The 24,021-nt window shown below is 48.5% G+C and overlaps 1 protein-coding gene across 5 annotated transcripts in view; it reads right to left on the bottom strand.

The window, feature by feature from the left end:
* Positions 1-6,806: 6,806 nt before the first annotated feature.
* MYLK3 (myosin light chain kinase 3) overlaps positions 6,807-24,021 on the bottom strand; it is a 193,671-nt gene continuing 176,456 nt past the window's right edge. For all 5 annotated transcript variants that reach the window (XM_063946020.1, XM_063946019.1, XM_063946018.1 and 2 more), the window contains 2 exons: positions 8,886-9,018; positions 6,807-8,227 (listed from right to left, as the gene is read on the bottom strand). In XM_063946020.1, coding sequence (XP_063802090.1) covers positions 8,156-8,227; positions 8,886-9,018 — 205 coding nt within the window. In that variant the 3' untranslated portion in view covers positions 6,807-8,155. The remainder of the gene's footprint in view (positions 8,228-8,885; positions 9,019-24,021) is intronic.

Below are 24,021 nucleotides of genomic sequence, written 5' to 3'. Positions count from 1 at the left end.
GTGACTTTCACCTTGCGATCTGCACTAACTTTTCTTGAGATTTTAACTATATAGTCAAAATCTCAAGAAAATATCTCACCGTGTGTACACACCCTAACTCTCTCTGCACATGCGTTATCTGCCCCCACTCCTGCAGTGCACATGGTTTTGCCCATTTGCTAACAAATTTTCTCTTGCGTCCTAGAGGATGCTGGGGGTCCACATTAGTACCATGGGGTATAGATTGGTCCACTAGGAGCCATTGGCACTTTAAGAGTTTGAGAGTGTGGGCTGGCTCCTCCCTCTATGCCCCTCCTACCAGACCCAGTTTAGAAAATGTGCCCGGAGGAGCCGGTCACAGCTAGGGGAGCTCTGCAGAGCTTCTTTAGTAAAAGTTTATTTTAGAGTTTTTATTTTACAGGGAGGCTGCTGGCAACAGCCTCCCTGCTTCTAGGGACTAAGGGGGGAAGTAGTGTCCGCCCTGCGGGGTCTGAGCCACTATCTCCGCTGACAGGACACTGAGCTCTTAAGGGGATCGAACGTTCCGTGCCACAGGGGATCGCTCACCCCGGCAGCATGCCGCCACCCCCTTACAGAGCCAGAAGATCAGAAGAGGCGAGATATGGCGGCACAAGGGTAGGAGCGCAGCTCTGAGCAGCTGCGCTCCGGGAAGGCTCAGCGGCACACAGTGTTGGCGTTTTGAGGGGCGTCCTGAGCCAGCGACTTAACACCCTACACTGGTCACAGGCGCTAACCGGAGACTGAATTCCCAGGCTAGCGTCATAATCCTCACTACTCAGACGCTCAACAGGGGACGGAATCCCCCGCCGTGCGACAGTCCTCAGGCCAGTATAAAGAATTTGTGCGGGAAGATGCGCCATCTTCAAGGGGCGGAGCTTCTCCTCAGAGGGAACCCAGCAGCGTTCAGCGCCATTTTCCTGCCTGCAGTTCCTGTACACAGACGCTGACAGAGCTGTCCCTCCAAGCAACTCCAGCTATCCTGTGCGGTACCAGGGGGTTGTAAAAGGAGGGGGAGGCGGTGAATTAGATCTGTGCAACAATTACAGTACACAGTGGGCGCTGATAAGGGGTGTCCTTCATATATAACAGCGCTGTGAGTGGGTTGGCTCTGATCTCTGTGTCTCTCTTGCCATTCTCAGGGGGGAAACTCCGTCTAACCTACCCTGTGTGTGTGGAGTGTTTAGGGTCTCCTGACGGTGATGGGGACATGCTCAGGGGGGCCGCATCTCTTGCAAAAGGGGTGCAGTTGATGATAGAGGCTATTAGAGTTATGTTGATTATTACTGACACAACACCTGAGCAGGTTGAGGCTTACTTCACTGACAATAAGAAAGCCTCGCTAACCTTCCCTGCGTCCAAAGAATTAAATGCTATCTTTGAAAAAGCGTGGGAAAACCCGGAGAAAAAATTCCAGATCCCTAGGAGGGTTCTGGTTGCTTTTCCCTTCCCTGAGGAGGATAGACAGAAATGGGAAAACCCACCCATAGTGGACGCGTCTGTATCCAGACTCTCAAAAAAGGTGGTTTTACCTGTCCCAGGATCAACCGCCTTAAAGGAGCCGGCTGATCGCAAGATTGATACTACGCTCAAATCCATATACACGGCTTCAGGGGCGACACTCTGTCCTACTATTGCCTGTGCATGGATTTCCAAAGCTATAGTAAAGTGGTCAGGCACGTTACATGAGGATTTGGATACGTTAGATAAGAGTGACATTGAATTGTTTTTACGTAACATTCAGGATTCTGCAGGATTTATGGTGGAATCCATGAAAGACCTGGGTTCAGGGGCTGCAGGAATATCTTCCATGTCCGTCTCAGCTCGTCGAGGACTGTGGCTGCGCCAGTGGTCTGCCGACGTGGAATCCAGGAGAGGTGTGGAGACCCTACTCTACACAGGTCAGGCTCTCCTTAGTGAAGCATTAGATGCGTGGATCTCCACGGCTACAGCGGGTAAATCCCCTTTTCTTCCCTCAGCAGCTCCTGCTACGAAGAAACCTTTTTCTTCACCTGCATCTCAGTCCTTTCGGGTTTCTAAACCAAGAAAGACTAAACCAGCCAACACCTTCTTTAGAGGAGGAGGTCGACCAAAATCCAAGAAACCTGCTGCAGCAGGTTCCCAAGAACAGAAGCCTGCTTCAGGTGCGCCAAAGTCCTCCGCATGACGTTGGACAGCGCAGCCTGAAGGTAGGGCCGGTGGGGGCGAGACTCAGACATTTCAGTCACGTCTGGGTGTCATCCGGCCTGGACCCCTGGGTACTAGATAGTGTGTCCCAAGGGTACCGGCTGCAATTTCAAGATCTCCCTCCTCATCGGTTCTTCACATCGGGCTTGCCAGCTTTGCCGGCAGACAGGGCAACCCTACAGGGAGCCATCCAGAAGTTGGTGGAGGCACAGATCATTGTACCAGTCCCTCCTCAAATGCAGAGCACAGGTTACTATTCGAACCTTTTCGTGGTACCGAAACCGGGTGGTTCGGTCAAGCCCATTCTGAACTTAAAATCACTAAACCCCTTTCTGAGGGAGTTCAAGTTCAAAATGGAGTCTCTAAGGGCAGTGATATCAGGTCTGGAAGAGGGGGAATTCCTGGTATCCCTGGATATCAAGGATACATACCTCCACATTCCGATTTGGCTGCCGCATCAAGCTTATCTCCGATTCGCTCTGTTGTACTGTCATTTTCAGTTCCAGGCCCTACCATTCGGCCTCTCCACATCACCAAGGGTTTTCACCAAGGTGATGGCGGAAATGATGGTTCTCCGCAGGAAGGGGGTGAACATAATTCCGTATCTGGACGTTCTGCTGATAAAGGCATCGTCCAAGGAGAAGCTGTTTCAGTCAATAGCTCTCACGACCCAGCTTCTCGAGGAACATGGTTGGATCCTGAATATTCCAAAATCACATTTGGAACCAGCCAGGAGGTTGTCCTTTCTGGGAATGATCCTCAACACGGAGGTGCAGAGGGTGTTTCTTCCAGAGGAAAAAGCGTTGGTGATACAAACAATGGTCCGGGATGTCCTGAAGCCAGCCCGGGTGTGGGTTCATCAGTGCATTCGCCTTCTGGGGAAGATGGTGGCCTCTTACAAGGCTCTGCAGTATGGGAGGTTTCACGCTCTGTCCTTCCAACTGGATCTCCTGGACAAGTGGTCGGGATCCCATCTACACATGCACCAGAGAATATGTCTGTCGCCAAAGGCCAGGATTTCCTCCTGGTTGCTGCAATTACCTCACCTTCTGCAGGGCCGCAGGTTCGGGATTCAGGACTGGATCCTTCTAACCACGGATGCAAGTCTCCGGGGCTGGGGCGCAGTCACTCAAGGGGAAACCTTCCAAGGAAGGTGGTCAAGTCTGGATTCCGGCCTGCCGATAAACATTCTGGAACTAAGAGCTGTATACAACTGTCTTCTCCAAGCGGCCCATCTTCTGAGAAATCGGGTCGTTCAAGTATAGTCGGACAACGTAACGACAGTGGCTTACATAAACCGTCAAGGCGGAACGAAGAGCAGAGCTGCAATGTCAGAGGTAACAAGAATCATCCTCTGGGCAGAAAAACGCGTTGGCGCTGTCAGCAAATCTTCATTGCGGGAATAGACAACTGGGAAGCGGACTTCCTCAGCAGACACGATCTCCATCCAGGGGAGTGGGGTCTCCATCCGGAGGTGTTCAAGGAGGTAACAGATCTTTGGGGCGTACCCCAAATCGACATGATGGCCTCTCGTCTCAACAAGAAGCTTCGGCGGTATTGTTCCAGGTCGAGGGACCCGCAAGCAGTGGCGGTGGAAGCCCTAGTGACTCAGTGGGTGTTCCAGACGGTGAACGTGTTTCCTCCACTTCCACTCATTCCAAGGGTTCTCAAACACATAAGAGGAACTGGAGTTTAGGCAATCCTCATTGCTCCGGACTGGCCAAGAAGGGCTTGGTACGCGGATCTTCTGGATCTACTGCTAGAAGAGCCGAGGCCTCTTTCCCTTCGGGAGGACCTGCTGCAGTAGGGGCTGTTCGCCTATCAAGACTTACCACGGCTACGTTTGACGGCATGGAGGTTGAACGCCAGATACTAGCTCGGAAGGGCATTCCGAACAAGGTTATTCCTACCCTGATACAGGCTAGGAAAGGAGTAACGTCTAAACATTACCATCGTATTTGTAAAAAATGTGTGTCTTGGTGTGAGTCCAAGAGGTTTTTTACGGTGGAGTTTCAGCTGGGACAGTATCTCCTCTTCCTGCAAGCAGGTGTGGATATGGGCCTGAGGTTAGGATCCATAAAGGTCCAGATTTCGGCTCTATCCATTTTCTTCCAGAAACAGTTGGCTGCCCTCCCTGAGGTTCAGACTTTTTTGAAGGGAGTTCTGCACATCCAACCTCCCTTTGTACCGCCTACGGCGCCCTGGGATCTTAACGTGGTGTTGCAGTTCCTCCAGTCGGACTGGTTTGAGCCTCTACAGGAGGTTGAGGTCAAGTTTCTCACGTGGAAGGCTGTCCCTTTGTTGGCCTTAGCTTCTTCTAGATGTGTGTCGGAGTTGGGGGCTTTGTCATGTAAAAGCCCATACTTGATCTTCCATGAAGATAGAGCTGAGCTTCGGACACGTCAGCAGTTTCTTCCAAAGGTTGTGTCGGCATTTCATATCAACCAACCTATTGTGGTGCCAGTTGCGACTGACTCCTCAATTTCATCAAAGTCCTTAGATGTTGTAAGGGCTCTGAAGATATATGTGAAGAGGACTGCTCGTGACAGAAAATCGGACTCTCTGTTTGTCCTGTATGATCCCAAGAAAATGGGGTGTCCTGCTTCTAAGCAGACGATCTCTCGCTGGATCAGGATCACTATCCAGCATGCGTATTCTACGGCAGGCTTGCCGTGTCCTACGTCTGTTAAGGCCAACTCTACTCGTGAGGTGGGTTCTTCCTAGGCGGCTGCCCGGGGTGTCTCGGCATTACAACTCTGCCGAGCAGCTACTTGGTCGGGGTCGAAACACGTTTGCAAAGTTCTACAAGTTCGATACTTTGGACTCTGATGACCTTAAGTTTGGTCAATTGGTTCTGCAGGAGCCTCCGCGCTCTCCCTCCCGTTCTGGGAGCTTTGGTACATCCCCATGGTACTAATGTGGACCCCAGCATCCTCTAGGACAGGGGTGGCCAACCAGTCAGAGACAAAGAGCCCCAAAAAATGTGTTAGGTACGTCATAGAGCCGACATCGAGCCGAAGGCGCACATGCAAAAATGGGGTGTGGCCTTGTGCCTTCTAGGCCACGCCCCTGGTATAAAATACATTGAAAAAGCCAGATTCACATAATACACTTCAGCTCCCTCCTGTGTCACTTCAGCCAGCACCCTCCTGTGTCACTCCAGCCAGCTCCCTCCTGTGTCACTCCAGCCAGCACCCTCCTGTGTCACTCCAGCCAGCACCCTCCTGTGTCACTCCAGCCAGCACCCTCCTGTGTCACTCCAGCCAGCACCCTCCTGTGTCACTCCAGCCAGCACCCTCCTGTGTCACTCCAGCCAGCACCCTCCTGTGTCACTCCAGCCAGCTCCCTCCTGTGTCACTCCAGCCAGCACCCTCCTGTGTCACTCCAGCCAGCACCCTCCTGTGTCACTCCAGCCAGCTCCCTCCTGTGTCACTCCAGCCAGCTCCCTCCTGTGTCACTCCAGCCAGCTCCCTCCTGTGTCACTCCAGCCAGCTCCCTCCTGTGTCACTCCAGCCAGCACCCTCCTGTGTCACTCCAGCCAGCTCCCTCCTGTGTCACTCCAGCCAGCACCCTCCTGTGTCACTCCAGCCAGCACCCTCCTGTGTCACTCCAGCCAGCACCCTCCTGTGTCACTCCAGCCAGCTCCCTCCTGTGTCACTCCAGCCAGCTCCCTCCTGTGTCACTCCAGCCAGCACCCTCCTGTGTCACTCCAGCCAGCACCCTCCTGTGTCACTCCAGCCAGCACCCTCCTGTGTCACTCCAGCCAGCACCCTCCTGTGTCACTCCAGCCAGCACCCTCCTGTGTCACTCCAGCCAGCACCCTCCTGTGTCACTCCAGCCAGCACCCTCCTGTGTCACTCCAGCCAGCTCCCTCCTGTGTCACTCCAGCCAGCTCCCTCCTGTGTCACTCCAGCCAGCTCCCTCCTGTGTCACTCCAGCCAGCACCCTCCTGTGTCACTCCAGCCAGCACCCTCCTGTGTCACTCCAGCCAGCACCCTCCTGTGTCACTCCAGCCAGCACCCTCCTGTGTCACTCCAGCCAGCACCCTCCTGTGTCACTCCAGCTTCCCCCAATTCATGCCACTGCAGCAGCCCCTTATGTGTACTCTGTTTGCTGGTGGGTGTCTCATCTCTAGTATCTGACTCCCTCAGTTATAAGTCCCCGTAATGACCTTTGGCAGAGACTTTGCCTCAGACTCTGAGGTAGAAGAAAAAACATTTATTTCACTCCGCTGACTTGTAAATAATAGTGTAAATTATAAATAATCACTGCCAGCACTGCTTAGGGATAAATTTACTAAGGTGAGAGTTTTTACAACTGATGATGTTGCTTATAGCAACCAGTCTGATTCTACTTAACACTTATCTAGCTGCTTCAACATCACCAGTTCCATCACCGTCATAAATTTAGTGTCTCTCCTGCTAAGTGATTTTTTAATTTTTAACTGTACCTTGTTCCAGCGATAATCGGGAGACGTGCTCACCCACCCCTCGCCAGCTGTTGCTAGGTGGCAAGCCTCCCGACGAACAAATGCTGATGTCCATTTAATCTGAGTGTGTGTTAGACGTCCCGGATGAGTGCAATATATAGTCCTTCCAGTTATTAATATGATAAAATGCAAATTATTCTGTTGTATCTATTTATTTCATTTACAAATCACATATTGTAATCACCAAATCATATTCACAGTCACACAACTCACAATGTCCAATATAACCTATAAAGTCAAAGTTACTCCAATAAACGATCGATAGAGGCTGGATAAGACCCTAGTGACAGCCCACCTGTGAGAGTTACCGCAGAGATGCAGCAATTTGCACCATTTATTTAAATTTACCTTCAGTTATGTGAATGCTTCAGAGAGCCGGAACTTCATTCCGTAGCGCATGTCATACAACCAGAACTGCCGACACGTGGAGCAGAAATAAAGGAGTGCTCCACTCAAACATTAAAATTAAAATATTTGACTTACATAAAATACTTCTGATGGGAACCACAACTTACTGGAATCAATCTGCCCGAAATCAGCGCTTAAAGACTGACACGTAAATATCTGACACTCTTTAGCGATATCTGTAACCATGGAAACAGTTACTGATATCTATCCATGCTTACAGCTATCGGTAAGGAGTGTCCGATTTTCACAATGTAACAAATGGCAGCAAAATTCAGAGTTTTCCATGGCTGATTTCAGGCAGTATTCAAATATCAGGTGTTATATCGGTAAGTTGCGTTACCCAACATAAGGATTTCCCTTAACCAAAACATAAAACAATTTTTATGTAAATACCCTTTAAACACACATGCATGTCGCACACTGGTGTACTTCTTAAGTATTTATTCAGAGGTTCCCTGGTTGACATACTGTACTATAGTGCTAGACCTGTTGCGCATTCTAGAGCTTCTCAACCATCTCCACCCACCAGGCCCTTGTTTAATTAATCTAATTGGTTGGGCCAGTAAATTGCCCACATATTCTCCTATACCGAAATGAAAAAAAAAAAGACAGAAATCTGTTTGGGTACTTAAGACTGTTGAGAAACTTCCAAAATGTATTTGTAAAATTCTTGAAGATGGCTACAATGCCCCAGTCAGACTGTAAGACCATGTCCATCTATCTTAGGGAGAATGAAAAGCAGAATATTGTTTTCTAAACTGTAACATGAGAATGCATTTAAGTGTAAATGTACCAGTGCCATATTTTCCTGGATTTGGAAAGTCACTATGATTGGAGAAGAGTTGGGGCTGAGGGAAAATAGGAAAATCTAGAAGACCAAGGCATGACCTCCTGAAAATATCTATGTACAAACATATACTATAACGGAACACTTAGATTGTGTCCCCGTGGCTGTATCGGTACTTTGAGTGTCCACGTGTCTATGGTGTAAGTCTTACAGTCCTCTGTGTCATTCAGTGGCCAGGTGACTGTACTTTCAGTCCATGTACTATATACAGATGGTCTTCTCCAGCTCTATGAGGGTTTGAGGGACAGCATTTGGAACTTCCTCAGGCGATTGGCAGCAGTCACAATATAGAAATATTTCTGTGGAGGAAGATTATGGAAAGTAAAGTCATTGGATATATTGTTCATGTTTGGCACAGAATATCACTGCGACGCGGTGATCAACATCTGTCTGCGTCAGAAAAAGCATGTCATGATACTTATGAGACTGCCATATATGCACTGTTCTTGCATAAAAACCAATATACATTTATAAAGGCATTGTGGAATATAATGAAAGTGGGAAGTGGCAGGCGTTAAGCAGATGTGGACTTCCTCACACATAACTGAGGCAGCCATTTTGCTAACATGAGGTGAGAGAGTAGCTGACTCATTCACTAGCAACCCTCATTCATCTAGGCCCACAAAATGGCAGCCTCCATGAAGAACTTACCTAAGTTATGTCACAAATTCCTAATGAATTGCTAGGCTCTATTTGTAGGACCAGTGGTTCAGCTGCCAACATGGCTTTCAGAGGGGAAGTTACATTATCATGGGGAGATGTGTCAAACCTTCCAGAGAGATAAAGTAATTGCCCATAGCAACGTGTCCGGTACTGTCATTTTATAGACTGGGCTAGATAATTGATAGCTAGATGCTTGGTTTGAAGGTTTGATGCATCTCCCCTCATGTCTGTGAAGTACGATGCCTTGGGCGAGCAGTAGGTATCTGGGCTCTGATGTGAGAATGAGAAACGTACCTTCCATTTCTTCTGTGCCATGTATTTTTGAAGTAGAATCTGGGACTTGAGGCGAACTTTGTGTTTTTTGGCTTTCAAAGGCATGTTGACCAGCCATTCGTGTTTCAGACACTGTCCAGCGCTTAGCCTGCCACTGCAAGAAGCAAACATCAGACTTCATCATTCTGTCTCCAGGATGGAGTAAAACGCTTGCAATTGTCTATATACACCTATGTTTTGTGGTTTAATAGCTGCTGATATGCCTTAGTATCAGCTTTCCCTACATTAGATAAAGGACGAAAGTTGCCGTGACAGGTGGTCTTAGATTATGATGAAGGATGCTTGGTGGGGCTTCAGAATGAACCCCTGCTGTAAGGTTCTTTTGTGTCTCTTATACCCCTTTTACACTCACAGAAAAATCCCGGGATATTACACATGAACGCGCATCATCCCAGGATTTTTCTCAGTGTGAAAGGGTACAGGGACAATTTCCCAGATCGAGCATCCTGGGATTTCAACCCAGGTCTCGACCTGGGTTGAATCCGGGACCGTCCCGGGAAGCTGTGCAGTGTGAAAGGGCCCGTCCCGGGATTCACTACCCGGGACTGTTAAAAGGCCTCCAATTGGAGCTGTCTTGGGCTCAGAAAAGATGTCATCTTTCAGAGCCCATTCACCTTGCCGGAGACCTCATCTTTATAATGGCGTTTCATATTATTAAAGTGAGTAACAAATACAGGGTGGATGACGGCTCTTCACACATTAGTGTGACCCTCGTACTCCTTCCCCAAGTTTGCTTAACAGACTGAGCTGCCCGGGAATGAAGCACTGATGCTTAAAACCATCGATGGTAGATGATCACATATATATTTTTATTTTTAATATATGTATTTTTTTTTTATTACCATCGATGGTTAGTGATTACATGGCTATCGATGGTAGCCATCGATGAGGGTGCTCCAATGTGTCCATCTCTCCTTTTCACGCCCCACTGCCTTTGGCTCCGCCCCCAGCACCTGACTTACATAGGGATATTCCGGGATCAGTGTAAATGGGGCTGTCCCGGGTCGATCCCAGGTCTTAGTGCAGTGTGAAAGGGGTCAGTCCCGGGACGCATCCCGGGAGTGACCCAGCTGTGTGAGTGTAAAAATAAGAATTTACTTACCGATAATTCTATTTCTCGGAGTCCGTAGTGGATGCTGGGGTTCCTGAAAGGACCATGGGGAATAGCGGCTCCGCAGGAGACAGGGCACAAAAAAGTAAAGCTTTTACCAGATCAGGTGGTGTGCACTGGCTCCTCCCCCTATGACCCTCCTCCAGACTCCAGTTAGGTACTGTGCCCGGACGAGCGTACACAATAAGGGAGGCAATTTGAATCCCGGGTAAGACTCATACCAGCCACACCAATCACACCGTACAACTTGTGATCTAAACCCAGTTAACAGTATGATAACAGAAAGAGCCTCTTAAAGATGGCTCCTTAACAATATAACCCGAATTTGTTAACAATAACTATGTACAGTATTGCAGATAATCCGCACTTGGGATGGGCGCCCAGCATCCACTACGGACTCCGAGAAATAGAATTATCGGTAAGTAAATTCTTATTTTCTCTATCGTCCTAAGTGGATGCTGGGGTTCCTGAAAGGACCATGGGGATTATACCAAAGCTCCCAAACGGGCGGGAGAGTGCGGATGACTCTGCAGCACCGAATGAGAGAATTCCAAGTCCTCTTTTGCCAGGGTATCAAATTTGTAGAATTTTACAAACGTGTTTTCCCCCGACCACGTAGCTGCTCGACAGAATTGTAATGCCGAGACCCCTCGGGCAGCCGCCCAAGATGAGCCCACCTTCCTTGTGGAATGGGCCTTAACAGATTTAGGCTGTGGCAGGCCTGCCACAGAATGAGCAAGTTGAATTGTGTTACAAATCCAACGAGCAATCGTCTGCTTAGAAGCAGGGGCACCCAACTTGTTGGGTGCATATAGTATCAACAGCGAGTCAGATTTTCTGACTTCAGCCGTCCTTGAAATGTATATTTTTAAGGCTCTGACAACGTCCAACAACTTGGAGTCCTCCAAGTCGCCAGTGGCCGCAGGCACCACAATAGGTTGGTTCAGGTGAAACGCTGATACCACCTTAGGGAGAAAATGCGGACGAGTCCTCAGTTCTGCCCTATCCGAATGGAAGATTAGATAAGGGCTTTTATAAGATAAAGCCGCCAATTCAGATACTCTCCTGGCGGAAGCCAGGGCCAGTAACATAGTCACTTTCCATGTGAGATATTTAAAATCCACCTTTTTCAATGGTTCAAACCAATGGGATTTGAGGAAATCTAAAACTACATTTAGATCCCACGGTGCCACCGGAGGCACCACAGGAGGCTGTATATGCAGTACTCCTTTAACAAAAGTCTGTACCTCAGGAACTGAGGCCAATTCTTTTTGGAAGAATATTGACAGGGCCGAAATTTGAACCTTAATAGATCTCAATTTGAGACCCATAGACAATCCTGATTGTAGGAAATGTAGGAAACGACCCAGTTGAAATTCCTCCGTCGGAACACTCCGATCCTCGCACCACGCGACATATTTTCGCCAAATGCGGTGATAATGTTTCGCGGTGACTTCCTTCCTTGCCTTAATCAAGGTAGGAATGACTTCTTCTGGAATGCCTTTCCCTTTTAGGATCTGGCGTTCATCAAACGCAGCCGCGGTAAGTCTTGAAAGAGACAGGGACCCTGTTGTAGCAGGTCCCTTCTCAGAAGTAGAGGGCACGGGTCGTCCGTGACCAACTCTTGAAGTTCCGGGTACCAAGTCCTTCTTGGCCAATCCGGAGCCACTAGTATTGTTCTTACTCCTCCTCACCGTATAATCTTCAATACCTTTGGTATGAGAGGCAGAGGAGGAAACACATATACTGATTTGTACACCCAAGGTGTTACCAGTGCGTCCACAGCTATTGCCTGTGGATCTCTTGACCTGGCGCAATACTTGTCCAGTTTCTTGTTGAGGCGAGACGCCATCATGTCTACCATTGGTCTTTCCCAACAGTTTATTAGCATGTGGAAGACTTCTGGATGAAGACCCCCCTCTCCCGGGTGAATATCGTGTCTGCTGAGGAAGTCTGCTTCCCAGTTGTCCACGCCCGGGAAGAACACTGCTGACAGTGCTATTACGTGATTCTCCGCCCAGCGAAGAATCTTGGCAGCTTCTGCCATTGCACTCCTGCTTCTTGTGCCGCCCTGTCTGTTTACATGGGCGACCGCCGTGATGTTGTCCGACTGAATCAACACCGGTTTTCCTTGCAGGAGTGGTTCCGCCTGGCTTAGAGCATTTTGGATTGCTCTTAGTACCAGAATGTTTATGTGAAGAGACTTTTCCAGGTTCGTCCATACCCCCTGGAAGTTTCTTCCTTGTGTGACTGCTCCCCAACCTCTCAGGCTGGCGTCCGTGGTCACCAGGATCAAATCCTGTATGCCGAATCTGCGGCCCTCCAATAGATGAGCCTTTTGCAACCACCACAGAAGATATACCCTTGTCCTTGGCGACAGGGTTATTCGCAGGTGCATCTGAGGATGCGACCCTGACCATTTGTCCAACAGATCCCTTTGGAAAATTCTTGCATGGAATCTGCCGAATGGAATTGCTTCGTAAAAAGCCACCATTTTTCCCAGGACTCTTGTGCATTGATGTACAGACACCTTTCCTGGTTTTAGGAGGTTCCTGACAGGTCGGATAACTCCTTGGCTTTTTCCTCGGGAAGAAAAACCTTTTTCTGAACCGTGTCCAGAATCATCCCTAGGAACAGCAGACGTATCGTCGGAAAACAGCTGCGATTCTTGGAATATTTAGAATCCAGTCGTGCCGTCGAAGAACTACTTTAGATAGTGCTCTTCCGACCTCCAACTGTTCTCTGGAACTTGCCCTTTTTAGGTCGTGCAAGTAAGGGATAATTTAGATGCCTTTTTTCTTTGAAGAAACATCTTTTCGGCCATTACCTTGGTAAAAAGGCCCGGGGTGCCGTGGATAATTCAAACGGCATCGTCTGAAACTGATATTGACAGTTCTGTACCACGAACCAGAGGTACCCTTGATGAGAAGGACAAAATTTGGACATGGAGGTAATCCTTGATGTCCAGGGACACCATATAGTCCCCTTTTTTCCGGTTCGCTATCACTGCTCTGAGTGACTTTATCTCGATTTGAACCTTTTATGTAAGTGTTCAAAACATTTTAGATTTAGACTATGTGTCACCAAGCCGTCTGGCTTCAGTACCACAATATAGTGTGGAAAAATAATACCCTTTTCCTTGTCGTAGGAGGGGTACTTTGATTATCACCTGCTGGATATACAGCTTGTGAATTGTTTCCAATGCTGCCTCCCTGTCGGAGGGAGCCGTTGGTAAAGCAGACTTCAGGAACCTGCGAGGAGAAGATGTCTCGACTCTCCAATCTTTACCCCTGGGATAATACTCGTACGATCTAGGGGTCAACTTGCGAGTGATCCCACTGCGCCCTGAGACTCTTGAGACTACCCCCCCACCTTGAGTCCGCTTGCACGGCCCCAGCGTCATGCTGAGGACTTGGCAGACGCGGTGGAGGGCTTCTTTTCCTGGGAAAGGGCTGCCTGCTGCAGTCTACTTCCCTTACCTCTATGTCTGGGCAGATATGACTGGCCTTTTGCCTGCATGCCCTCATGGGAAAGGAAAGATTGAGGCTGAAAAGACGGTGTCTTTTTTAGCTGAGATGTAACTTGGGGTAAAAAAGGTTGGATTTCCCAGCTGTTGCTGTGGTCCCCAGGTCCGATGGACCGACCCCCAAATAACTCCTTCCCTTTATACAGCAATACTTCCATCTGCCGTATGGGATCTGTATCACCTGACCACTGTCGTGTCCCTGACATCTTCTGGGAGATATGGACAACGCACTTATCTTGATGCCAGAGAGCAAATATCCCTCTGTGCATCTCACATACATATATATAGAATGCATCCTATTAAATGCTCTACATGAATAAAATATTTTCAGTCAGGGAATCCGACCAAGCCAACCCAGCACTGCATCTCCAGGCTGATGGCGATCGCTGGTCGCAGTATAACCACCGTATGTGTGTATATACTTTTTAGGATATTTTTCCAGCTTCCTATCAGCTGGCTCCTTGAGGGCGGCCGTATCTGGAGACGGTAACGCCACTTGATAAGCGTGTGAGCGCCTTATCACCCTAAGGGGTGTTTCCCAACGTACCCTAATTTCTGGCGGGAAAGGGTATAACGCCAATATTTGCTATCGGGGTAACCCTACGCATCATCACACACTTCATTTTATTTTATCTGATTCAGGAAAAACTACAGGTAGTTTTTTCCACTCCCACATAATACCCTTTCTTGTGGTACTTGTAGTATCAGAAACACGTAACACCTCCTTCATTGCCCTTAACGTGTGGCCCTAATGAGAAATACGTTTGTTTATTCACCGTCGACACTGTATTCAGTGTCCGTGTCTGTGTCTGTGTCGACCGACTGAGGTAAATGGGCGTTTTTTAAAAACCCCTGACGGTGTTTCTGAGACGCCTGGACCGGTCCTAATAGATTGTCGGCCGTCTCATGTCGTCAACCGACCTTGCAGCGTGTTGACATTCTCACGTAATTCTCTAAATAAGCCATCCATTCCGGTGTCGACTCCCTAGAGAGTGACATCACCATTACAGGCAATTTCTCCGCCTCCTCACCAACATCGTCCTCATACATGTCGACACACACGTACCGACACACAGCACACACACCGGGAATGCTCTGACAGAGGACAGGACCCACTAGCCCTTTGGGGAGACAGAGGGAGAGTCTGCCAGCACACACCAAAAACGCTATAATTATATAGGGACAACCTTATATAAGTGTTTCTCCCTTATAGCATCTTTTATATATATACAATATCGCCAAAATCAGTGCCCCCCCTCTCTGTTTTAACCCTGTTTCTGTAGTGCAGTGCAGGGGAGAGCCTGGGAGCCTTCTCTCCAGCTTTTCTGTGAGAGAAAATGGCGCTGTGTGCTGAGGAGATAGGCCCCGCCCCTTTTACGGCGGGCTCGTCTCCCGCTATTTTTGAAGTTAGGCAGGGGTTAAATATCTCCATATAGCCTCTGTGGGCTATATGTGAGGTATTTTTTGCCTCTAATAAGGTTTTTATTTGCCTCTCAGAGCGCCCCCCCCCAGCGCTCTGCACCCTCAGTGACTGTTGTGTGAAGTGTGCTGAGAGGAAAATGGCGCACAGCTGCAGTGCTGTGCGCTACCTTTATGAAGACTCAGGAGTCTTCAGCCGCCGATTTTGGACCTCTTCTCTCTTCAGCGTCTGCAAGGGGGCCGGCGGCGCGGCTCCGGTGACCATCCAGGCTGTACCTGTGATCGTCCCTCTGGAGCTAGTGTCCAGTAGCCAAGCAGCAAATCCACTCTGCACGCAGGTGAGTTCACTACTTCTCCCCTAAGTCCCTCGTTGCAGTGATCCTGTTGCCAGCAGGACTCACTGTAAAGTAAAAAACCTAAGCTAAACTTTCTCTAAGCAGCTCTTTAGGAGAGCCACCTAGATTGCACCCTTCTCGTTCGGGCACAAAATCTAACTGGAGTCTGGAGGAGGGTCATAGGGGGAGGAGCCAGTGCACACCACCTGATCTGGTAAAAGCTTTACTTTTTTGTGCCCTGTCTCCTGCGGAGCCGCTATTCCCCATGGTCCTTTCAGGAACCCCAGCATCCACTTAGGACGATAGAGAAAGGGGTATTACTTAACTTATCTTCTTTCAATACTCCCTTTGATGGCACCAAATCCCTCGGTTTTCTGCCACCTGATACTTATTTCAGTGCTGTATACTGACGCAGCCATGTTTATATACCCTGTACTTGTCCTATATTGAACTGTAAGTACCATCTATAAATACATACTGTTAGATTATTTTAGGTAAATAGAGCTTTTTATGGGGTAAAGATCCAAAATGGACACCATAAAGTAGGGAAGTCATAACTTATTATTTATTCCCAGTTATTTATATAGCGCGCACATATTCCGCAGACAGTCCCTGCCCCAGTGGAGCTTACACTCTATATTCCCTATCACATGTACACGCACACACATTCATGCTAGGGTTAATTTTGTTGGGATCCAATTAACCTACCAGTATAATTTTGGATTGTGGGAGGAAACCGGAGTACCCAGAGGAAACCCACGCAAGTATGGGGAGAATATACAAACTCCACACATGTAGAGCCATAGTGGGAATTGAACCCATGACCTCAGTGCTGTGAGGCGGTAATGCTAACCATTACACCATCCGTACTGCCCAACTTTGTGCATTTGCCATTATTTCTCTATTGTACCCAAGAAAATGACAGACAGGATCTGATTGATTGGTTGCTATAGGCAACACCTCCGCTTTTCATGATTAGATGCTTTAGGAAATCTACTCCCAGATATTTGTTATGGGAAGTTTTGTTGAAGGTCTGATATGTTCAGACATTGCCCTTGTCTAGAAAAATCTATTAAAGGCCTAGGGTTCACCTGGATCCAATGGGAGAATCCATAGGGGGACACTCCTGCTCAGCCACAGACTAGGGCAAGACGGGCCCACTGGTAAAATGCAGTGTTAGGGGCCCATGCTTAAGGGGGTGTGGCCAGCCACACAGACACTTGGCTAACCATGAGGTGACTCTTTGTGTAGTTTCTATAGAAGATAACCAAGCACCCATGTTTATCAGCCGTTCTGCTCCTCCAGGTAACAGACCCACTGATAGAGTAACAATAGAGGAGGGGTGAGGCCCCACAGGCTTTGGGGCCCATCAGGTATTCCCCCAGTGGGCCAGTCCAATCCTGCTACATGTTCATACAGAATGAATAACACGTCCCATATTTGCTTAATCTCATTTCATATTTTGCTGTTACAAACTTCTCGGTGACATTACTCCTCCCTCTTCCAGTCATGATGTTACTTGTTTTTAACTCATTAAGTGCGGGATGTACTAATAGACACCGCCACCCACCGCCACGTATGTACTTACATATGCGATTAGCATTGCGGAGGACAGCTCTTCCGATAAGAGCTGTCTTCCCCCAGCCGCTGCCTGACTTCCAGGTTTCTGCCCCAGGTATCAGTCTGCGCATGCACAAAGTGACGGGTGCGGTGCATGCTGGGAGGGATCCGATCGGACCCCTCACACCAGCGCTGCGGAGAAAAGCCCATAGGCTTCTATGGGGTATTACCAGCAAAAGCTGGCGATCCCCTCCGCGGCGTTGACCCGGCGGCTGGGGCTTAGTACATTCCGAAAATGCGGCAAACGGGAGTTTATGGCATTTTCCGTTTAGTACATCCCGCCCTAATGCTACTTAGTTTGATATGGCAGACATTTGTAACGGTGCACTCAAAAATATTAATGAGAATAATGAAAAAGACCATGTAGCCGATTAAACGCAAGTCAGCCGTAATTACACATGCTTCGCATGCACGGAACTGAATGCACAAATAGGTCTATATAGAGAGCTGTACGCTCCTATATAATCGCGCTGCTCCAATCCATATGCTTGGTTTCATCACTGTCAGCGGGCGGTTGTACCAGCGCTGTCACTGGAATCAGCCGGGTCTCTGTGTACGCATACCTCAAAAGAATTGCGAGAAGTGTAGACACGCCTCAATTAAGCGTAACCTATCCTGTGGAGGCGTGCGCTCGCCACTGGACTATGCGCGGCGTGAAAACACGCAAGCTCTACCCTCAAGACTGACCTGCATTCAGCTCTGCGTCGGCCCCAATCTGTTTAATATCTGTTTAAAATGCTACCCACAAAAAAAAAAAAATCACACCAGTGTTTCGGACTATAGGTTGACAGTCAATTAGTCGACTCCATGTGGTCGACATGTATAAGATTGACATGGTCTAAAGGTCAACAGGTGAAAGTTCAACAGTGCTTAAGGTTGACAGGTACAAAGGTCAACTTGACAAAGGTTGACTTACATATGGTTGACACATGTTTTGGGGGGTTTTCATGTTTTTCCAACTTTCACTTAACTTACTATCCATGTCACAAACGATTACCTTTAGTAACCTTGGGGCGAGTGAAGCGTTTTCCGCTAATAGTGGTCACAGGTGATGAAACCGCAAAAAAAAAAAAAAAGACGTGTCAACAATTTTTGCGTTGACAATTTTCATGTCGACCATTTAGCCACATCTACCTTTTTGAACTTGTTGACCTTTTGCACTGTCTACCTTTTTGATGTTGACTTTTCCACCCTGTCGACCATACGGTATCAACCTATTGATCCACACCCATTACACTGATACACCAACGAATAAACCCAAAAATATTGTCAACATTAACCAGTACACATAAAATGTGCCCGAGCAGAAAGCTAGCTCAGGCATTAAGGGGTGTCCGGAACTGAACCTTTATTACAAATCAACATTTTGTGTTGTTGTTTTTTTTTTTTCTAAACATGAAAAATAAAATAAAAAAACTCCAGACAAGGAAGGCTCTATTATACTTGGGTACAAAGCTGAACCCTCCCCTCTCTGCACCCTCATTGTCCGGGAGGTCACAGTCCAGCTGCACGTTGTAATTGCATCGCTGTCTCCTCCGGTTTGAGCTACTTCTGGATATACTGTAGCCTAATTTGCTGTGAAGAACATCAGTGCTTTATGTGCAGGGGTCCACCTTTGTCCTTTCCTCCTCCACCTCCTCTTGATTCCAAACCTCAGGTGAGAAAACAATAACTGTTCTGGTGTTGTAGGATAATCAGCTATTAGCAGACACATCAGGCAATTCACCTCCACCTAATGACCGTGCTGAGGAGCAATAATAAGGATCTTCAGCGGTAAAATGAGCTTGTTCTACTGATTAGGTTGTGCTGTTCCGCTAATTACATCAGCCGTCCTCTTCTATTACAGCTCCGAGCTCGTTGTTTGTTTCTAACTTAATTTTCCAAGAACAAGGCCTGCTCAGCTGTCATCTTCTCTGAAATCGGGAGATTTAATTCCCACCAGGCGACGCTCATCTCAATCTTTACCATATAGCATGAAACTCAATCTCTGGGATTTTATTTTTCTGTACCTCTCCTGATTGTGCGGTGTATTATTGTAAAGTTATGTAACCGCTCTTCAATCCGTTCAAGACACAGCAACCGTGTAAACCAAGCTCGAGACGAGAACATTTTATTAACTTTTAAATGGAGTGAAATCCTATTGGAAGTCCCTTGGAATCCTGTGCGCTTATATATATATATTTCGCGAGAACAGAATAATTCAGCGAGAGGCTTAGAGGTTACCTCGTGTTTATAATGGGTGTGGGAGTCTGGCTGTGCCTTATCAATAGAGGAGCTTGTACAGTAAAATGTAGTGTATTTTCTGTCTGTACCAGCCGACATCCAAAATGGCCTACCACAGACGTGGCATGGTATTTTGTGGCAGCCTGGCAGGTGAGTCCACACAAACAATGAATTAACAGCTCACACTTCAAGGAACTACTCATTAGTGTACTACAATGGCGGAACTAGTAGTGTCTGGGCTGATTTGGAGTTGGGAGGCCTAAACAGGCTCTACGGCACATGACCTGGTTGCTTTGCAAACTCAGGTTACAGTGGTGGCCTCCAGAGTGAATGGCCCATGCATTGTTGGGCTCTCCATTCCCACCTGGCCCTAATAGAAGCCGCATGGGTTGATATGGTGGTAAACTATATTGTCAAAAGCGATTGGACACTGACAAAAAATGGATCCGCGAGATTTTACTGACGTCAGTACTTTGTTGGTCCACCATGTGCAAGGAGTACTCCAGACACCCTTCTTGGCCACAAGTTCCTGGACAACAGTAGGCAGTAGGTTTTGCCATTCCGCCTTAAGTACAGTGATCAACTGTGACACTGAAGAAGGGCGAGCCGGTCTAGAAAGCACCCGTTGCTCCAATTCATCCCAGAGGGTCTCAATGGGGTTAAGACCTGGACTCTGAGCTGGCCAGTCCATCCGGGTTACTGCATTTTCTGTACCAGTCCCTGGAAACATGACAGGTGGCATTGTCGTCCTGATAAAAACATTTGTTGTTTCTGTAGAACTGCTACAATGGCGGGAGCACAGCGTTATTGTGAACATCTCTTTACTTCTCAGAGTTAATGTGACCATGCATTACGACTAGTGGACCCATGCCAAACCAGCAGAGACAGTCCCACAGCCTAACGCCACCTCCATGCTTTACCGTAGGTACTGTGCACTTTGTCATCAGACGTTCTCCTGGCAATCGCCAAACCCAAACACGTCTATCTGATCTGAAAAGTGTAACCCGTGACCCGTCGCTCCATAACACTGGCCGCCATTGTTCCACTGTCCAGTTTTACGCTCTTTACACCATCATAAGCGCTGGGCTGCGTTCTTCTTTGTGATTAGAGGTTATTAGCAGCTGCTCGCCATAACATCCCAGTGGATGGGTCTCCCTACCAAGTGTTCTTGTTGAAATCGTCTCAGTGGCCATTTGGAACTTGTGTTCAATGGTATGCATGGTGCGACCCCTGTTCTTTCTCAGCTCCCTGGTTAGCAGTCTCTGGGTTGCAGTTTTGGGGGTCTTCCAGGGCGATGTGCATTCCTGCAATGACCGTTCTTCTTCCACGCATTAATGACAAGACACAGTGGATTTAGGAACCTTTCTAACACACGCAATGCTTCTCTCACTCATCCCTCTGATCCTTCAAACTCGGTTATTTCCTTCTGTCATGACATTTAGTTAGCAAATGAACTAATCAGTGCCCCTCTAACCGTTTTATACCTTCACGGACACGCATCTGCTGCAGGAGCACACCATTTCGCTTGTGTGGGGGGGGGGGGGGGTCCAATCACTTTTCTCTGCATAGTGTATTTACACAACTAGGTTTCATTCCGAGTTGATCGTAGCTGTGCAAAATTTAGCACAGCTACGATCATTCACACTGACATGCGGGGGGACGCCCAGCACAGGGCTAGCCCCCCCCCTGCAGAAGTGCAAAGGCATCGCACAGTGGCGATGCCTTTGCACTTCAAAAGTAGCTCCCAGCCAGCGCAGCTTTAGCGTGCTGGCCGGGAGCTACTCGTCGCTCCCCGGCCCGCAGCGACTGCGTGTGACGTCACGCAGCCGCTGCGGGCTACTCCCCGCATGGTCCGGCCACGCCTGTGTTGGCCGGACCGCACCCACGAAACAGCGGCCAAACGGCGCCGTTTCGCCCCCTCCCGCCCATCGACCGCCTCTGCCTGTCAATCAGGCAGAGGCGATTGTAGCGCAGTAACGGGTGGCCATGCGCCGGCGCATGTGCAGTTCTGACCCGGTCGCTACGCTGCGAAGAACTGCAGCGTGTGATCGGGTCAGGATGACCCCCATTGTCCTCTGCTGTCTGACAGCCCATGTAAACCTTTACAGCTCTACAAGAATCTGATTACATGTTGGGTTAAATCTTCTTCAACTGTTTGTTTTATGTTTATACAGTGTACCCCACCTGGGCTACAATTAGAGGTAGGTTGGGGTGGGGTGGGGTTGATTAGAAGAAAATACATTTGAAAAATGTCTGCACGTAGTGGGCTTGCTACGTAGTCTTGTGTAAAGATTCCTACATCACTCCACAAAATACAAGCCTTGGAGAAAATAGAATTTTACTTACCTACCGGTAAATCCTTTTCTCGTAGTCCATAAGGGATATTGGGGAGACTTAGTACGATGGGGTATAGACGGGGTCCAAAGGAGCCGGTGCACTTTAAATTTCTTCAACTGGGTGTGGTGGCTGCTCCTCTCTATGCCCCCTCCTATAGCCAGTCTAGGTAAAACAGTGCCCGAAGAAGAAAGGACATACATGAGAGAAGGAACATAACAACAAAGAGTGGTGAGATTTACACACCAGCACACCACTAACCTAAAACGACCAGCAACGGCTGGTAACAAAACAGCAACAGCTGAAAAGGTAACCATATAAAAGAGAACCTGCAGAAAAGTCAACGCACTGAGGTAGGCGCCCAATATCCCTTCTGGACTACGAGAAAAGGATTTACCAATAGGTAATTAAAATTCTATTTTCTCTAGCATCCATAAGGGATATTGGGGAGACTTAGTACGATGGAGACGTCCGAAAGCTTCCAGAACGGGTGGGAACGTGCAGAGATTTCTGCAGCACCGCCTGCCCAAACTGGGTATCCTCTTTGGCCAGGGTATCAAACCTGTAGAACTTCACAAAGGTGTTCTTCCCCGACCAGGTAGCAGCTCGGCACAGTTGCAAGGCCGAGACTCCACGGGCAGCCGCCCAGGAAGACCCCACCGATCTTGTAGAGTGGGTCTTCAGAGACTGCGGAACAGGCAAGGCTGCCGACACATAGGCCTGTTGGATAGTAAGCCTAAGTCAATGAGCAATGGACTGCTTCAAAGCAGGACAACCATTTTTCTGCTCATCATAGAGCACGAATCCTTCTTTCTTATCCGAGCCATTCTCTTCCATAGATCTTCAAGGCTCGCACAGCATCCAATGCCTCCAGCGGAGCAGAAGTGCCAGAACTTGACAGAACCACAATAGGTTGATTCTGGTGGAACGCAGAGACGACCTTTGGTAGGAATTGCTGCCTAGTCCTGAGTTCCGCTCAGTCCTCATAAAATACCAAGTACGGGTTTTTACACGATAAGGCCCCCAATTCTGAGACACGCCTAGCAGAAGCCAGGGCCAATAACATCACCATCTTCCATGTGAGGTACTTGTCTTCTACCGTCATCAGAGGTTCAAACCAGGAGGAATGTAGAAATTCCAACACTACATTTAAATCCCAGGGTGCCGTGGGCGGCACAAAAGGAGGTTGAATGTGAAGCTCCCCCTAGCAAGAAGGTCTGAACTTCTGGCAATACAGCCAATTTCTTCTGCAAGAAAATTGAGAGGGATGAAATCTGGACCTTAATGGAACCCAGATGTAAGCCTTGATCCAGACCAGCCTGCAGGAAACGGAGGAATCGTCAAGTGGAACTCCGCAGGCGGATACATGCATTCCTCGCACCAAGAGACATATCCCCTCCAGATATCATGATAGTGTTTTGACGTCACTGGTTTCCTAGCCTGAACCATGGTAACAATAACCTTTTTGGAAAGGCCTTTGTGAGCTAGGATGTTCCGCTCAACCTCCATGCCATCAAACAAAGCCGCCGTAAGTCCGGGTAGATGAACGGTCCTTGTTGAAGAAGATCTCTTCTCAGTGGTAGAGGGCAAGGATCCTCAACGGACATGATCAGAAGATCCGCGTACCACGCCCTCTGAGGCCAATCCGGGGCAAACAGAATTGCCTGGACTCCTTGATTCCTGATTCGCTTGAGCACTCTTGGGAGAAATGGAATCGGAGGAAACAGGTAGACCAGCCGGTAAAGCCAAGGCGACGTTAATGCATGTACTGCCCTTGTCTGATGGTCCGTGGTTTGTGAGCAATACCAACAAAGCTTCTTGTTGAGTCGAGAAGCCATCATGTCTATTTGTGGGTAGCCCCACCTGTCGATGATCTGCTGAAACACCCGATGCTGAAGCCCCACTCCCCCGGGTGGAGTTTGTGATGACTCAGGAAGTCCGCTTCCCAGTTGTCCACTCCCGGAATGAAGATTGCAGATATTGCTCTTGCATTTCTTTCCGCCCAGAGGAGTATCTTTGACACCTCTTGCATGCAGGCCCTGATATTTGTCCCTACTTGTCGATTGATGTACGCCACTGCTGTGGCGTCTGACTGTACCTGGATCACGTGATCCCTGAGCAGAGGAGAGGCCTGAAGCAGAGCATTGTAGATCGCCCGAAGTTCCAGAATGTTGATCGGAAGGAGGACCTTGTGGGCTGGCCACCTGTCCTGGAACTGAGCTCCCTGGGTGACAGCACCTCATCCTCGCAGTCTCGCATCCGTCGTGAGAATGATCCAATTCTGAATCCTGAAGCGTCGGCCTTCCAGTAGGTTGGAGAACTGCAGCCACCACAGGAGAGAAATCCTCGCCTGAAGTGACAGCCGAATCATCTGGTGCATCTGAAGATGTGATCCGGACCACTTGCTCAGGAGATCCAACTGGAAAATCCTGGCATGGAACCTTCCATACTGGATCGCCTCGTATGAGGCAACCATTTTTTCCAACAACCTATACAAAGATGGATGGATACCCGAGTAGGTCGGAGAAC

The sequence above is a fragment of the Pseudophryne corroboree genome, chromosome 11 (assembly GCF_028390025.1).
Source record: "Pseudophryne corroboree isolate aPseCor3 chromosome 11, aPseCor3.hap2, whole genome shotgun sequence".
In the NCBI taxonomy this organism is placed as follows: Eukaryota; Metazoa; Chordata; class Amphibia; order Anura; family Myobatrachidae; genus Pseudophryne; species Pseudophryne corroboree.
Note: the sequence above shows the minus strand (reverse complement) of the source record. Positions and strands in the feature narration are given on the sequence as shown.